The sequence below is a fragment of the Beta vulgaris genome, chromosome 1 (genome assembly GCF_026745355.1).
Source record: "Beta vulgaris subsp. vulgaris cultivar EL10 chromosome 1, EL10.2, whole genome shotgun sequence".
Classification (NCBI taxonomy): Eukaryota; Viridiplantae; Streptophyta; class Magnoliopsida; order Caryophyllales; family Amaranthaceae; genus Beta; species Beta vulgaris.
Genome location: NC_079202.1, coordinates 48487419 through 48504618, shown reverse-complemented (window position 1 = coordinate 48504618; position 17200 = coordinate 48487419). Strand labels below are relative to the sequence as shown.

Genomic DNA, 17200 nt, shown 5'->3' with positions numbered 1-17200 from the left:
ATAGTACTAATTAAGAAATAAATACTATTTCTGTGGGCCCAGAGATGGCTCCTTTTTAGCAACATAAATTTCAATATTTTATTTTATGGTTTTTTCACTAGTGGTTTTTCAAAATTCATGAGGTACCCCCTAATTTCAAAAAAATGCATCAGGTACCCAAACTGTTTCAATAGTATGCACCAAATGCCCTTAGTAACTAACACACTAGTAGAAAAAGGACGATTTGCGTCCCCTGATTTGCGTCGCACAGACACGGAAGTGACGCACAAAACCTATTTGCGTTGCATGCCAAAGAGCATTTGACGCAAAAACGATAGCAATATGCGTCGCACCCTCAGTATGTGCGACGCATATTGTATTTGTGCGTCGCATTCAGCTTTGGTGCGACGCACATTCTTGACAACTATCTGCGTCGCACGTACTTAAGGTGCGTTGCAAATTATTGATTTGCATCGGACCCCAAGCCCATGCGACGCACATCTTAGTTGGGCCGCGTATCCATCTCATTATCTCCCCATCTCCCTCTCCTAAAACTCCTCAACTCCCCATCTCCCTCTAACCTAAAACTCTCTTACAACAAGAATGTCACTTTTTTCCGTCCGCTAAAATCGGACGTTAAAAACGCGGGATCGGACGCTAAAGAGATTAGCGTCCGTCAACGGACGCTAAAAGGCGGATGCAAAACCCCTGGTCGCTAATTGTCCAATTACCGTCCGCTAGCGGACGTTAAAAATTTAGCGTCCGAATTTTCAAAATTACCGTTCGATTTACATCGGACTCTAATTAGCGTCCGATTGATAGTCGGACGCTAATTAGCGTCCGATTAAAGACGGAAGCTAATTAGCGTCCGATAAATGGCGGACGTAGGCTGTAAAAATCAGACGCTAAACCACTTTGCGCAGGTATTATGAGCTTTTATTATGGTTGTAATTATAGCTTTATGAGCTGTAAAATCAGGCTGTTATGAGCTGTAATTATGAGCTTCCTTTTTCTTTTCTTTTCTTTTTTGACAGGTATTATGAGCTTTCACTTTGCCCAAGGTTTTACTTTTATTATTTTTATTTAATTCATTTTATTAAAATTCAATTATTATTTCAAAATGAACAATGTTAGAAATAACAAAAATTAAGAATTAAACAAATGAGAATTTTATTTAAAATAAATATATATAATTACAATCCAATACCAAAATTTAGTACTATAATAGTATAATTACATTGTAACTAAAATCTAATACAACAACTTCAATCTAATAAGAGTAGGACCCACTGCCAATGTACTGCACCACCGCAACAGCCACCGCACTACTGCGACAGCCACACACCACCGCGTCAGCCACCGCTCCGCCGCGCCAGAAACCTGTAAATACCAAAAAATAAAAAAATCAACCAAAAAAAGACATAAAACTGATTAATGTTATACGGTAGATTCAAGCATTCATACTGCCATAGAGACTAGATCTGATATTTTCCAAAAAATAACCCAGCACTAAAAAAATGAAAAACGAAGAAAAAACTGATTTCTAAAAAAGTCGACCATAATTTCCCAAATTTAAACAAATAAATCAGAAATTCAACAAAAGAAAATCAGAAATTCAACCAAATAAAACTCAAGGTACTTAAACTCATGTAAAATTTCATAAATCCAACCAAAATCTAGAAAAATACAGAATAGTGAATGAACAAAATAAGCCTCGCTAAAAAATTCATGACCAAATTTAACTCTTAATTCCAAAAACTCCTCAGATTTCGAACCCTATATACCAAAAAATCTCTAAATTTCGAACCCAAAATCCAAAAAATCAAAAAGACAAAAAAGCCAAAATCGCGAAATTGAATAACCAAATCGAAAATAAAAACACACAAGAAAACCGAAAACTCAAAAAAATAAAGAAAAATCGAAAAACAAAAAAAATTAAAAAATCTTAGGGAATTCAGATCTAGGAAAAATCGAAAAACCAAGAACAAGAAAACGCAAAACGAAATTAAAAAACAAAGAAAATCGAGAAAAGAGAGAGAACCATGGGGTGAGATCAAGAAACTCCATAATCAACAATCAAAACTAAAAAAAAAACATATTTACCGTCACTGAAAGAAAGAGAGATCTCTTTCGGACGTGGAGAGAACCGTGGGCTTCGTGAGATCTGAAAGAAAGAGAGAGAAACGCGAGATCTGAAAGAAAGAGAGAGAGGCGTGGAAAGAGTGAGAGGAAGAGAGAGAAGCGGGCAGCGTGTTTAGGGTAAATGATGATTTGGTCGACTTGAGGTAGTAAAGGGCATATTTATATCTCTTATTTATCGTCCGTCTGTTGGACGGTAATTTCATTCGACGGACGCTAATTAGCGTTCGTTTAAAAGAACAGACGCTAAATTTCAGAAAGCGGACGCTACTTTGCGTTTGTCATATATCGGACGCTAATTGTGAATTTACCGTCCGCTTATACTGTCGAACGCTAAATTCAGACGCCAAAAAGGCGGATTCTTGTTGTGTCTCTGATTTGCTTCTGTCTCTCTCTCTCTCTCCCCCTCTCTCTCTCCTTCACTCAAATCTTATTTCTCCCTCCCCGTGTCTCTGAAACCCCAGAACTCCAAAAGTAAAAACCCCAAAAACCCCGTGAAGCATCTTGGTTCTGCCGGATTTTTACCGCTGCTGTCATGCTGCTGTTGCTTAGTCTCGCCGGAACCGCGCTGGCTTCGTCGAATCTTCGATTTGAAATAATTTGGCTTCGAAGGAAAAAAAGCGTGGTGAAGCTTCGAAGGAAAAAGCTTATAGATCTGAAATAATTTGGCTTTCTTCGACGTTCTCCATCTCTAACAGGTTCGATTTTTTTAATTTTTTAAATCCGATTTTTTTTGTGTTCACAGATTCGATTTTTTTAATTTTTTATTTATGATTTTTTTTGTGTACCCTTTTATAGATCTGAAAGTGACTGAAATACTTTGGCTTTCTTTCCCATTCTCCATCTCCAACAGGTTCGAATTCTTTAAATTTTTTGTTTCTGATTTTTTTGTTTACACTTTTCTAGATCTGAAAGATAATGGCGTTTTTTTAATTTTTTATATTTGATTTTTGACAGAAGAGGGCGACTATTGACGATGAAGATTGAAGAATGTTTTTTATTTTTTTGGATCTATGTAAAAGTTGTAATAAATTGTAAATTTTAATGTTTGGATATTAAATTTTAGGGTATTTTGTGTGTTAGATCTAATTTTTTTTTGTTTCAAATTGTATAGTAATAAAACGGTTTCAAATTGTGTGTTAGATCTAAATTTTTTGTTTTCAAATTGTAAAAGTTGTTGTTCTTCTCTTTATTTCTTTCTTTTGGCCTATAACAAAACCAATCGCACAGAGATTGTTCAATCTGGAATTTTAGTTCCAAAAATAATTTTTTTTTATTAAAATAGTAATTTGCGTCGCACATAGCCTGTTGTGCGACGCAAATCACTAATGTGCGTCGCACCCTTGGCAATGTGCGACGCACATTATCTCTGCATTACTCTGAATTGGGCTGGGATAGCCATTTGTGTCGCACCGTATACGAGCGAGGTGCGATGCAAATAGGTGAAAATGTGCGTCGGATCTGCATTCGACGCAGACCATTGATAGTCATTTGCGTCGAGGCCTGTGGCGTCAGACCCATGTCCGACGCAAATAGGCGCCTCACATCCGACGCAAATTGCCTATTCTGTACTAGTGACGGTGTCAAGTTTCCATTAGTCATTAACCCTAATTAAATCCTCATTCTAACCCTAGTTAAACCCTAATCCTAATCCTAATTCTAAAACCTACCCCTAACCTTAACCTTGAACTCTAACCCTAACCCTCCCACCACCCTCCCACACTCTCGGCATCCCCCCTCCCTTACCCCACCCTGCAGCAACCCTCCCTTACCCCGCTGCCACCCTCCCCTTACCCACCTTCCCACCACCCCTTTACTCGCAACTTCCCCCTCTCCCACCCTCCCGCGGCTCCACCCACCCTATCGAATTCCCCCCTCTCTCCCGCCCGCTAACCCCACCCTCCCACCACCCTTATACTCGCAACTTCCCCCTCCTGCACCCTCCCGTGGCTCCACTCACCCTATCGAATTCCCCCCTCTCCCACACCCGCTGTCGAATCTCCCCTCCCCATCCCGTAGCAGAATTCTGGTTGCGGTACAAATACCCTGCTTTTGATCGTTTTTTGCCGGAGATTTGGTCGATTTTGGCAGGAGACTTGGTCGATTTTTGCTGATGTTTTGTAGCTCAGTTCGGTGGGGGTGGCGATTCGATAGGGGGTGAGGGAGGGGGGATTTGACGAGGTGGGGTAGGGCAGGGAGGCTGCGGGGGTGGGGGAAGGGTAGAGGGAGTTGTGGTGGTAGGGTTTAGGGTGGGGGTGAGGTGTCAGATTAGGTATCAGGGTTAGGGTTAGGGTTAGGGTTAGGGTTAGGGTTAGGGTTAGGGTTAGGGTTAGGGTTAGAGTTAGGGTTAGGTTTAGAGGGTTTAATTTGAGTTAGAGGGGTTAGAAGGATTAATTAACCCTAATGACTAACGGAAACTGACGTCGTTAGTTATTAAGGGAATTTGGTGCATTTTATTAAAACATTAAGGGTATCTGGTGCATTTATTTAAAATTAGGGGTACCCCATGAAGTTTATTTCAAGTTATACTGAAAAGAACCCAGGAATGACTGCCTTCCCTTGGTGTGAGTGAGTGGGTGCACAGAATGTCATGGCTCTACTACCTATGCAGTTGTACCTAGTACTATTTGTTAATGTACTGAGATATCTCTTATTTTGTCTCTTTGTAATTAAAGACTCCAGTTCAGCATTATAGTTGTTGCTTTTGGCAGCTTCACTTAGGAAGTTTCCTAGTATTCTGAGGTCTATATAAGACTCGGCTTAGGTTGTAAAAAGCAATCAAGAAGAATGAATGAAAGAGAGAAATTGTGCTGCAACTTCTATGATTCTGTTTAAGAATGTTTTCATGGTATTAGAGCACAACTCTTTAAATCTCACACTCGTCACATTCTTCTATTAAAACACATCACAAATTTTTTCCTTTTTCAACTAAAAAACTGATCGTTTAAAACTATATATGGCTTTAGTTACTCCTACTGTAGTAGAGCAAACAAACCCATTATATCTACATCCCTCAGATGGGAACAACTTCACATTCATTGATAAACTCCAAGGATCTTCAAATTAGATATCTTGGAAAAGGTCTATGGAGCTAGCATTATCTTCCAAGACGAAATTAGGGTATATTACAGGAGTGATAAAAAGAGATATGAAGGATGCAGTTAAGCAAGATGCCTGGGACACATGTAACAACATGATCATATCCTGGATTCTTGGTTCTTTGAGTGAATCAATCAAGAAATCCATCATGTTTATTTGTTAGTGATTCAAGAGAAATATGGAATCATCAGCTTGAGAAGAGATTCTCACTTACAAATGGTACTAGAAAATATAAACTTTGTAAAGAGATTTATGAAACTAAACAGCAAGGTAGAGAGATTAGTGAGTATTACACTCACATGAAGTGCTACTGGGAAGAACTGGAAGCTCTCAATAATCTACCTCCTATAACAAGTGTGACTGCAGAAATCACAAAGTTTATGGAAGTTCTAACACAACAACAAGAAGAGTAGAAACTCTTTCAAATCCTGAATGGACTTGATGAGTCCCATGGAACCCAAAGGACTATTTTACTCATGATGGGTACATTGCCTAATGTTGAAACAGCATGTAGCTATCTTGAACAAGAAGAAGCTCAGATAGAAGTATTGGGGCAAGTTAAAGAAGAAACTGACACTTTTGATATGTTCTCTAAAGGCTCAGGGGGATCTAGTAACAATACTCAGATTCTCACTCAATGTACAGTGTGTGGAAAATCTGGACACACTAAGGATGATTGTTGGGTTGTAATAGGTTTTCCTGCAAAACCTAACAAAATGAAGTATCAAGGTGCAGGTAAAGGAAAGTTTAGAAACCATCGGCAGCAGAATTGGAACAAAGGAGGAAAGCAATGTGGAGTAAAAGTTGCTGCTACTGCTCAACATGATGCAGTGTCAACAGCAAGCTCATCCACCACCATTACAGCACAGCAGCTGGAGCATCTACTAAGATCACTCCCACCTCCTCTTCCAAAAAAAAAAAAGATTACTCCCACCTCCATCTAAAGGAGGAGATACAGATGAGGAGATGGATTGCAACTTCTCAGGCATGGTTTCATGTTGCTTTGCCAACTCAGGAAAAGATGAGTGGATCTTGGACTCTGTCGCCTCAGACCATATGACTTGTACTTACTCACTGTTGGAAAGTGCTCATGAATGCAAAAGTGCATCTCTCATAAACCTACCCATAGGTGAGACCTCTAAAATCTCTCACACTGGAACTGTTTTGCTTATGAATGGTGTGAATCTTAAGCATGTTTTATACATTCCTGCCTTTAAACATAATTTATTATCTATAAATAAGTTGTGTGAAGACATAAACTGAAAAGTTGTATTCTTTGACAAGTATTGTATAATTAATGATTGTAAAAGCAATGAGGTAAAGGGTGTGGGAAAGGGGGAGAATGGTCTCTATTACCTTATTAATGAACTTGTAGAAAATACATTGAAGAAGCTTAGAGATCAGACCCTTAATGTTGTAAGTGGACATAAAGGGAAAATAGCCTTGAATGTTAACACATGCTCTAAAGTGCCAAGTGTGCTAAGGGATGTACCCAAGCTCAGTAAAGCAACATTGTGGCATCATAGACTTGGCCATGCGCCAATGAAAAGAATTGCCTTGATTAAAAATCTTGATGTAAGGAATAAGAAGGAAGAAGTGTGTATAACTTGTCCATTGGCAAAAATTCACTAAGTTGCCTTATGGAATAAGTGACTCTAGAACAGAAGATTTGTTTGAACTCATACATATGGATACTTGGGGGCCATATAAGGTGAGTTATAAAGGGAAATTCAAGTATTTTCTCACTTTTGTTGATGACAGGTCAAGAGTAACCTGGATACACTTGTTGATATTGAAATCTAATGCCTTTGATGCTATATAAAGGTTTGTGAACATGCTAGAACTCAGTTCAGTAAAAGTATGAAAGTTATAAGATCAGACAATGCTCTAGAATTTGAAGATAAGAAATGTAAGCCATTCTTTGACAAACTTGATATAATATATCAAACTTCCTGCCCTGATAGACCACAGCAGAATGGGAGGGCTGAAAGGAGACACAAACATGTTCTTGAGATGGCAAGAGCATTAAGATTTCAAGTTGGGCTACCCCTACAATTTTGGGGGGATTGTGTTATGACAACTACCTATATCACAAATAGGGTGCCAACTGAAGGAAAAAGTCTATATGAAGTCCTCTATGGAAAAGTTCCTAACTACACTTTCATGAAGTGCTTTGGGTGTTTAGCCTTTGCTTACAATCCTGAGAGAAGGAAAGACAATTTTCAAGCTAGAGGTGTTCCCTGTATCTTCATTGGGTACTCACATACTAAAAAGGGATACAAAATGCACAACCTTATCACAGGGATGTCTTTTGTATCAAGGGATGTAAGATTCTATGAATCTATATATCCACATCATATATTTCACTCAGTATCATCTCAACCAAATGTAGAGTTGAGTAGAACACAAGCATGGAATGACAGTGATGATAGTGAACCTGTGATAACTGGAAGAGAAGAAATGGAAGAACAGGTGGTAGAACAGGATGAAAATGAACAACACACTCAGGTTGCTCAGAGAAGGTCCACAAGAGATCATAAAGCTCATACATGGCACTCAGATTATCAAATCAGTGCTAATTAGAGGTGTGCATGGGCCAGGCCAGCACGCGGGCCGGTCCGGCCCAACACGAGATCGCTTGAAGCCCGGCCCTGCCCGTTGTCCGCTAAGTGGGCCGCGAGCCTGTCACGGTCAAGATATTTTATTTCAGGCCTGCACCAGCACGAGCCCGCGTGGGCCGAACGCTCATTTCCTTTTTTTTTAAGCCTAAAATTGTAAAAAATATAAAAAAAACAACATAAAACATGGGTTAGGCCCGCCGACCCGTGGATAAAATTTGAAAATTTTAAGCCCGACCCGACACTCACCGGCTCGGACCCGGCCCGCCATTTCCCCAATCCCGCGGGCCGGGCATGTGAACAGGCCCGACCCGACCCATGCCCAGATCTAGTGCTAATTGTGTGCAAAGAGTAGGTCAGACTACTGTTAGTGCTTAATACACTTGCCTGCTGAGCACTGTGAACAAGGTACCTGATCCAAGGCATTTGAAACAGGCTGTCAAGCACAGTCAATGGCTGCAAGCCATGAATGAAGAGCTGGAAGCACTTGAAGGAAACACCTGGTTGAAACTAATCTTCCACCAGGAAACAATGCAATAGGGTGTAAGTGTCTCTATACCACTAAATATGATCCACAAAGAGAGAGTACAAGGTACAAATCAAGGCTTGTCATTCTTGGTAACAGGCAACAATATGGTCTTGACTACAGAGAGACCTTTGCTCATGTTGCAAAGATGACAACTATAAGATCTTTGTTGGCTGTTGTTGCAATACAAGGATGGTATACTCACCAAATGGATGTAAAAAAATGCTTTTTTACATGGTGAGTTAGAAGAAAGTGTGTTCATGACTTTTCCACCTGGATATGAAGGAGAGGGATTCAAATTTGATACAAGCTTGCAGAAAGAAGTCAACACTCACAGTGATACAAAGACAAATTAAAAGTGTGTAAACTTTTGAAACCACTCTATGGGTTCAAGCAAGCCCCTAGACAGTGGTTTGCAAAACTTACCTCAGTATTGAAGGCTGATGGCTTTGTTCAATCAAAATCAGATCACTCACTCTTTACTAAAAAAGATACAAATTCATTCACTGCAATTCTGGCATATGTTGATGATTTGATTGTAACTGGAAATAATATGGAGTGTATAAAACAAGCCAAAGAGTTTCTCAATCCAGAATTCAAGATGAAGACATGGGTGAATTAAGGTATTTGCTTGGGATTGAAGTAGACAAAAACTCTCAGTGAATATTCCTCTCACAAAGAAAGTATATCCAAGATATGTTAGAAGAATACAACCCCACTCAGCGTAAACCACTCAAGTTGCCTATGGACACGCATGTCAAACTTCTCTCCACTACTAGTGAGCCTTTGACATAACCTAGAACATATCAAAGGCTAATTGGGAATTTGATTTACTTAACACTCACCAGACCAGACATAACATGTATTGTGCATGTCTTGAGTCAATTTATGCATCACCCTACTACAGTGCATTTCCAGGCTGCAAAACGAGTGTTAATAAGGTATTTTGCTGGCTCTATAGATCAAGGCATACTTCTGGCTTCTAAGTCTGCTGCTAAACTTCAAGCCTACTGTGATAGTGACTGGGTAGGATGTCCAAACACTAGAAGATCCACCATAGGGTTTTGTATTCTCCTAGGGCAATCTCCTATTGCTTGGAAGTCTAAAAAATAAATTGTGGTTGCAAGATCTACAACTGAGGCTGAGTATAGATCTCTAGCAATGACCATATATATGTGAAGTAATTTGGGTAAAGCAACTACTCAAAGAGCTTGGACTTAAGGAGTTGGAAAGCACACCAGTCTTCTGTGATAACCAAGCAGCCTTGGCCATTGCAGCCAACCCTATGCACCATGAGAAGACCAATCATGTTGGAATTGATTGTCATTTCATCAAACAGAAGGTGGCTGAAGGACAAATCAATCCAACATATGTGTCCACAAGTAAACAAGTTGCTGATGTTCTTACCAAAGTGTTGACTACAGAACAACATCACTTTCTGTTGTTCATTCTCCAACCTCACCCCTAGCTTGAGGGGGAGTGAAAAGAACCAAGGAATGTCTGCCTTCCCTTGGCGTGAGTGAGTGGGTGCACAGAATGTCATCGCTCCACTACTTATGCAGCTGTGTACCTAGTACTATTTGTCAGTGTACTAGGATATCTCTCATTTTGTCTCTCTATAATTAAAGCCTCCAGCTCAGCATTATAGCTGTTGCGTTTGGCAGCTTTTTAGGAAGTTTCCTAGTATTCTGAGGTCTATATAAGACTCAACTTAGGTTGTAAAAATCAATCAAGAAGAATGAATGAAAGAGAGAAATTGTGCTGCAACTTCTGTGATTCTGTTTAAGAATGTTTTCATATACTTATATATATAAGTAGTTTTAAACATGTACAATTTCGGACAAAATAAAGCTTCGGGTGGTCATGGTTTGGGTGTAAGTTCGGTTCTTCTTAATTTCTTGAATTTTGAGTGATCCTTGTGTTAGGTGCATTTTGGCGGATCCTGAATTTACAAATCAATTCGTGTCTAGTCAAATTTGGACCGGGTTCGAGTGATCATCTTCGATTTCCATTGAATCAAGTCATGATTGGTTTTTTTTGGATAGGGCCACATTTTTCTCAATCTAATTATTACAGGTTGTGTTTACGATCTAACTAATAAAATGAATTCATTATCTTCAATCACATCAACTTTATTTTTCAAATAATAGTTGATAACCCAAAATCGATTAACCATTTCCTAAAATAACTTTTATCCCCACACAAGTATTCAAATTAGATGAAGGGAGTATTATTAATAATAATTATTATTAATAATAATAAAAGGCTAGGAACTTTATGGCACAAAATGGTCCAATCTCCACCCTCTTGTGCTTTATAGCTTTGAATCCTTTTCTTGTTTCATTTTCCCTTGTCATTTGCAAGCATGTTTTAGGCTGATCTTTTATCAATATCAAATGTAGTTTTCTCTCGATATATATAAAAGAAATTACAACATAACCATATTATTCATCTGATCCTACTAAATTGAATAACCGAAGGATTCGATGAGCCTAATTAATTGTTGTCCCACATTTACTACGTTAAATCATTTTTCTACCATGCTCTCGTAGCTCAGACTCGCCATATTATCAACCTTTGAGTCTATGTTTGTATTAGGGAGAGATGGAATGATCTAGAGATGCCCATATATGAAAAGTGTAGCAGTTATTAGATAGAAGAGAATATTAAGTAATAAATAACTAACTTAAATGATTAATAGTCAAAATTGTACTTGATGAGCATTAAAAACATGATATTATCAAGTAAACTAATATGATAAGAGTATCAAGTTTGAGTTGAGATCCTGTTCTTTCGTCCCATATTATAATTTTAGCAATATGAGGTGGAGACGCAAGTTTTGAGGAGAGGAAGTGATAGCGAGATTTAATAACAGTGATCCATATGATGAGATGAGCAATGAAGATAATACATTTTTTTTTTTTACGGAAAGAAAAGGGATTTCATTAATATTTCGCCAAACGGCACTTACAAGCCATTTCTGAAAAACATAAAATTCTAATAGAAATACATATCACCCTAGAAATGTAAACATCGCAGGTTTGACTTAATTTTGCCTTAATAAAAATCTTCATCTGAAGCAATGCAATATGTGAGTTGTCTGGTTGGCATACGATCTGCAGATGCGAAAATTTTGGGATGAACGTACTCCAATAGTCTTCCATAATTTTACAGAAGTTGTGAAACCCTAATTGTTCAAAAACCAACACAATCAACATACTAGAAAAAATCACCATCTAAAAGATGGGAACTTTTATTGAAAGCAAATAAATAGGATTTTCGGGGCTTACCACTGGTTAAGACACCAGTGGTAGCCCCTAAGAAAAGGATGAAGGAAGAAGAACAGGAAGAAAGAAGGAAGGAGAAAGCTTTAAAAAAGTGAAAACCCTAACCGCGGAGGCTAGGAAGAAACCCTCCCAAGGAAAAACCTAGAGGGAACAAACTCTCTCTAGAAAACTAGAGAGAGAACCGGAAAGATAATACATTGACAGTTGATAGATAGAGGCTTATATTTGAGCATAAACTAGTTATTAGGCCCGGGCTATGCCCCGGGTAAGAAAAATTTCCATTTATTAATATTGTACTTTGATATGATAACACTAAATACAACTTGGTCTAGTGGTTAAAACTTTAGTACATGAACCATGAGGTCATGGGATCAAAACCTATACTATGCAATTTCGAATTTTTTTTATTGTACATGGATTACATGAATTAAAACTCCATAGGGAGAGCGCCACGTGGCACCGTTCCTCGTTTACGCACACCTTTTAATATATTAGTATAAATATGAGGTTTTGATCATTCTAAATGATTAAATAGTCAAGTTCTCTAATATTGGTGTTTGGTAAATAGTGTAATCAAATATCAACTTTTGTGACTTAAACCTCTAATTTTGAAAAGGCTAATGGAAAGAGTTTTTTTTGGTGAGAGAGGATTGAGGTGAAGTGCCAATCAGACCAATTCACAGTCGACTGTCAATTATTTACAAACACACTCTTATACAAACAACTAATTAAACCTGTTAATACAAGCAACTAATCAATTTCGCGAATACAACCAACTAACCACTTATTAATTGGCAAACAAGGTAATTATAAAGTAAAATTTTATTGCAACAAATTTAAACCTCCTAAAAAAATATTACAACTAATTTAAAAACCAAAAATATCTCTATTATATAAGGCAACACATGGGGGACACCAAAAAATAGAAAAAATGAATAAAAGGGAAAAAAAAAATAGAGGATAACTAACTATTTTATTTGAATGAAAAGAGGGGGAAAGTAGGATATTTAAACTGAACATTAGTTTTTTGAGAAAACAAAATATAAAAACAGTTTTTCTACCCAATTAATTTATTTTCTACTTCATTTGTTGTCACACATTATCGCACGCAATGCGTGCATGTAAGACTAGTCTGATTTGAGGCTTGAGCCATTGACTTTACTCCGAAACATTATTGGTCCATCCTCATGGTTCATGTACGGGTCGGTTGAACCGAACCGAACCAAACCTCCCTCAGTTTACCGACTCACATGTCACACCAACTAAGGCTATGTTCAATTCACCTTATTTTTGCTTATTTCAGATCTAATCAGATCAGATCAGAAAAAATAAGTTCAGATCAGATCAGTTCAGATTATACTTATATTTAAAAATCATCATATCTTTCATTACATATTAGTAAAAATTATATTAATTGAATATTAATAAAGTACTCATTGAGACGAATCAAACAAGACCCCACATGACTATATTTTTTCTTATATATTGAGAGAAATCTAAAAGATAAGATCTTGTAATCAGATCAGATCAGATCAAAAAAAATAAGTTCAGATCAGATCAGATAAGTTCAGATCAGAAAATTTCAGGTGAACTAAACATAGCCTAAATTGCACCCTAAACTGGCACGTATACGTTACACAATATCTACCCCATTTAAAAAAAAGCGACTTAACGGCTACATTTCATCTCTTTCAAATTCCACTCCCCAAAATCCTCTTCTTCTCTTTTGGCTTCTTCTTCTTCTTCTTCTTCTTCATACTGTTTTTCCCTCTCTCTCTCTCCTCTTCCTCTCTCATTCTCTGCTTTCTGCACTTCATTTCCCTCCATTTGCATAAAAAATCTAGGGTTTTGCAAAATCAACCATAATTCACTGCAAAAATATTTAGGGTTTCGCAAGATCAAGAATGGAACTTCCTGAAGAACTCGATGCTTTTATCAAACATTCAATTGACAACATCGTCGGACTTCCCGTACCCAATGAAACTCTCCAATTGAAGATCCAATCTCTCGAAACAGCAAATCATCTTCTTCGTAGTCAGTATTTAAGCCTACTTTCAAAATTGAAGCAGAAAGATCAAGCCATTGAACTTGCTAGGGTTTGTTCTTTTTTGCAATCAACCCTAATTATGTTCATATCTTAAGTTTAATTCCTTTGGGTGTGATTCTAAATTTGATTTTGATTTTGGTTTTGGGATTTATTAGGGTGAGGCGTGTCTGAATGCACAAGGAATCAAGAAATTTGTGGAGGAGAATCAGAAATTGGCGGCTGAATGTGCGGCTTTAGTGGACCAGTGTTCGAAGTTGGAGAAAGAATGTTCTTTATACGATCACGATCGCGAGGCGTTGATGGAGTTTGGGAATGAGGCTGATGAGAGGGCCAAGGATGCTGAGATCAAGGTTAATCTTTTGGAAAATGATTTGAAGCAGCTTTCTGAAGAAGTTAAGTACTACAAGCATCAATGTGAGATGCTTTCGGTGAGTATTCGATTTTCTTCTCGCTTATACTTTCGAATTTTGTGCTAATAGTTTTCTGTTTCTTTAACTTGAAAATTTGATTTGTATTATTTTTGTTTGTAATGACTGAAAAGGGTTTTTGATCTGATAATGTAGTGTGAAAGAAACAATCTTGGTTTTGGTTTGGTGTAGAATTTGCTGGATATTATTTGTGTGATTGTCTATTGAGTCTATAGAGCAAATATGCTGCAAGTTTGGATAATGTCTTGATGTGTAGAGTTGTCTCCGATTAATGTGTTTAGCTGTTTTAGTTTTCATACATTTCTTTAGTTGTTTTTCACTCTCGTACATTTGATCATTTTTTCCAGTTTAATGAGGCAATTTACTTTTGTATGTGCTGGATGATACTATTTTAGACTTTATATTACTTGTAGGAACGAGGTCCCCTTCTGATTATCATTTTGAGTACAATTAACCAATGTTACCTTGCTGAAAAACTTGTATTGGAACTGTTTTTTGATGGTCTTCGGCCAATTATATTATTCTTGCGATGAGTTCTATATTGCCGTCCATCATCTCTTCAAATTTCTTACATAGACTGCATCTCTGCATTTATATCATATTGACATCGATGAATATAGAAGGCTATTGTTTTCTGTGAATGGAAGGGTTTAAACTCACTCCTGTTTGAGGAAGACCCTTCATAGGAGAAAAAAAAATCCTTAATACATTTGTAATGGATACAATTGAGTCTTTCTTCTGTAAATTGAAGGGCGTAAGCTCTCTCTTTTGGGAGCATCTTCTCATGTATACTGGCTGGCGGCTGCAATAAATTATTGTTTCTGACATGAGGGGTTCGGCACTGCTGGTTTCTTTTTTTTGCAGCCTCTCTAAGTGGCACTTATGCTATATGCAGTTGGATAGTCAATTTAGTGTTGTTCACATAGATAGATCTACCCGAGGTCAATATAGGTGTGTCATCATGCTAGATGTTACTAGAAGTTCTGTGTCACAGAACTCATCAGCTAGACTGCAAAGCAAAAGGTTGCCTGCTGGTTAATAATACTTGATACAATACCTGTAATGTGATAATCTATTAAAATAAGGATTAAGTCGATTGTTATGTAGGATGATGCTGATGTCGGTGTGCTCAAAGTAGTAACTAATTGGTGGGCATTGTTCATGCTTTGTGGTTACCATGTTTTCCTTGGTATAAATTTGCAACTAAAATTGGTAGCAGAGTTTTCATCCACAAGTCACAAGTAGTTCTAACATTATCAGAATATATATCTTTTGTGAAGGTTGATTCGTTCAAGGATGCCACATCAATGGAGCAAAGTTTACTAAATACACTGATTGCAAGTTTAATGAACAAAAATGAAGTGGCAAAGACAGCGTCAGCTTTTCTGGAGGCTAATAGTGGGATTGAAACTTGTAGTGAGTTGCTTAAATTACGGAATAGGTGAGCTCCTCCTTCACAGATCTAACTTGTGACATTGGCTACAACTTACAGTACAGTATTGTGTGGGTACACTTTCATGCGGCAGCTTGTTAGTAAAATATCTGCTCTTTCACAGTTTGAGACCTGAAACTCAAAATGTACTCTCATTAGCTGCCCAAGTACAAACTCTACAGAAGGAAAAGGAACATTTACGGATTAATCTACACAGAGCCGAAGAAGAGGTAAGGACATCCGACATCAACATCTATTTGTTTGTAGTTCTTAACTAGTCCGAATCTGATCTATGTTTTATCTTAACTATTTCTTTCGCTGCATGTGTAGGTGAGGGTGCTGTTTGAGGAAAATCATGTATTAGATGACGAGAACAAAAGGCTGTTGAGGCTGTATAAATCGGAAAAGAAACGTGCTAGTTCAGGAGGGAAACATGATAGCAGCACCAAAACTAAGGTGAGATTGATAAGGTTTTGGCCTTTAACAATCGAAGGAAGAACAATACGTACTCATATTGAATCAAGCAATTTGATCATATGATTTAATGCAGTGATTTCTATTTGAATATCTTGCAGAACAATAAAAGGAAAACCAGCCCTGGTATGATGAGTAGTCCAGTTGACCGGAAGATTGATTTTAGTGATTCTGATACTCCTCGGTATCCTCTCTCTCCTCTAAAAGAGAACTCCCCTGGCCCCAAATCCCATAAGGGACAGCAGTAGCAGCACCAGCAACAATTGTTGATTAGTATAGGGACCGAAAAGCGTTATCCTTCATTGATTATGTATACACAGCGTTTCTAACACCACAGGATAAACAGCTACTGAAATTGAACTCTTGTTAGGAATTCTATACATATGTTTATAGAAGCTGTTTGCTAATTAGAGAAAGCTGCGTTCTCTTCATCTACATTTAGATGTATGTTTCATTCTGTTGTCTAAAAGTATGTTGCTGAAATGAAAAGCCGTACATTAATTATTTCTCTTTTGTTGCTGGTAGATTGAAGTAAACAGTTTGCAAAAAATTGAGGATGAAGGGCGATTCATCGTGACTCACTAGTCAGTAACATGTATGCAGAACTATTGATACACTAATTTGTCAAACTTGTACTTCCTCTTTCTTTTTGTAAGTGCAATTTAAGAGGTTTTTCTTTTGTAGGATATGACATGTAATTATGCAAAAGGTGGGAGCTAATAGTAGAGGCAGTAGGCACCACCGACTCGGCAATCACCCAGACATCTACCACCTCGTACCTAAGCTGCCTAGCACCGTCGCCCAACACTACTAGTCTAGCTTCACCACCATCAACCAAATCTGACACCGAACTAGCTTCACCACATGTCACAACCCGAACAACCTCCTCCCAAATACTACCCAACTGTCCACATGAACCATCCTATATGACAGATTCATTTGCGGTCGGGATGGCTGATACCCCAATAAGAGTTTCTGTCTCAAAGTGTTTCAAGCGACTTCATAATGAAATGTTAATTCAATTTGTAATTAGTTATCCGATAACATAGAAATTTTTGATATTATATTTAAGAGTTTGGCAAGCTTAGGATTAATTATGTCCAATGGTACAAATTCTAGATCAGGTAGAAGTTTTGAAATGAATAAAAAAAGAAACTAGTGGTTGTTATTT

The 17200-nt window shown here is 37.7% G+C and overlaps 1 protein-coding gene and 1 long non-coding RNA gene across 4 annotated transcripts; both read left to right on the top strand.

Moving 5' to 3' along the window:
* The first annotated feature begins 2181 nt into the window (after positions 1-2181).
* Positions 2182-3834, top strand: LOC104891666 (uncharacterized). The gene is made up of 3 exons (XR_789835.4): positions 2182-2816; positions 2917-2971; positions 3076-3834. It is a non-coding gene; the product is annotated as an uncharacterized LOC104891666 (long non-coding RNA).
* Positions 3835-13325: 9491 nt separating this feature from the next.
* LOC104891674 (uncharacterized) lies at positions 13326-17200 on the top strand. 3 transcript variants are annotated; one of them, XR_789837.4, is made up of 8 exons: positions 13326-13744; positions 13851-14123; positions 15404-15564; positions 15680-15785; positions 15886-16011; positions 16131-16213; positions 16555-16624; positions 16714-17200. XR_789837.4 is itself a non-coding variant. In XM_010677406.4 (6 exons), exons 1-6 carry the CDS (start codon positions 13553-13555, stop codon positions 16275-16277), a joined length of 1005 nt encoding a protein of 334 aa, XP_010675708.1. In that variant the 5' UTR covers positions 13328-13552; the 3' UTR covers positions 16278-16533. The 3 variants fall into 3 exon arrangements, 1 of the variants encoding a protein (XP_010675708.1); XR_789836.4 differs by having other exon boundaries at positions 13328-13744; positions 16131-16473; positions 16714-17199; XM_010677406.4 differs by lacking the exons at positions 16555-16624; positions 16714-17200 and having other exon boundaries at positions 13328-13744; positions 16131-16533.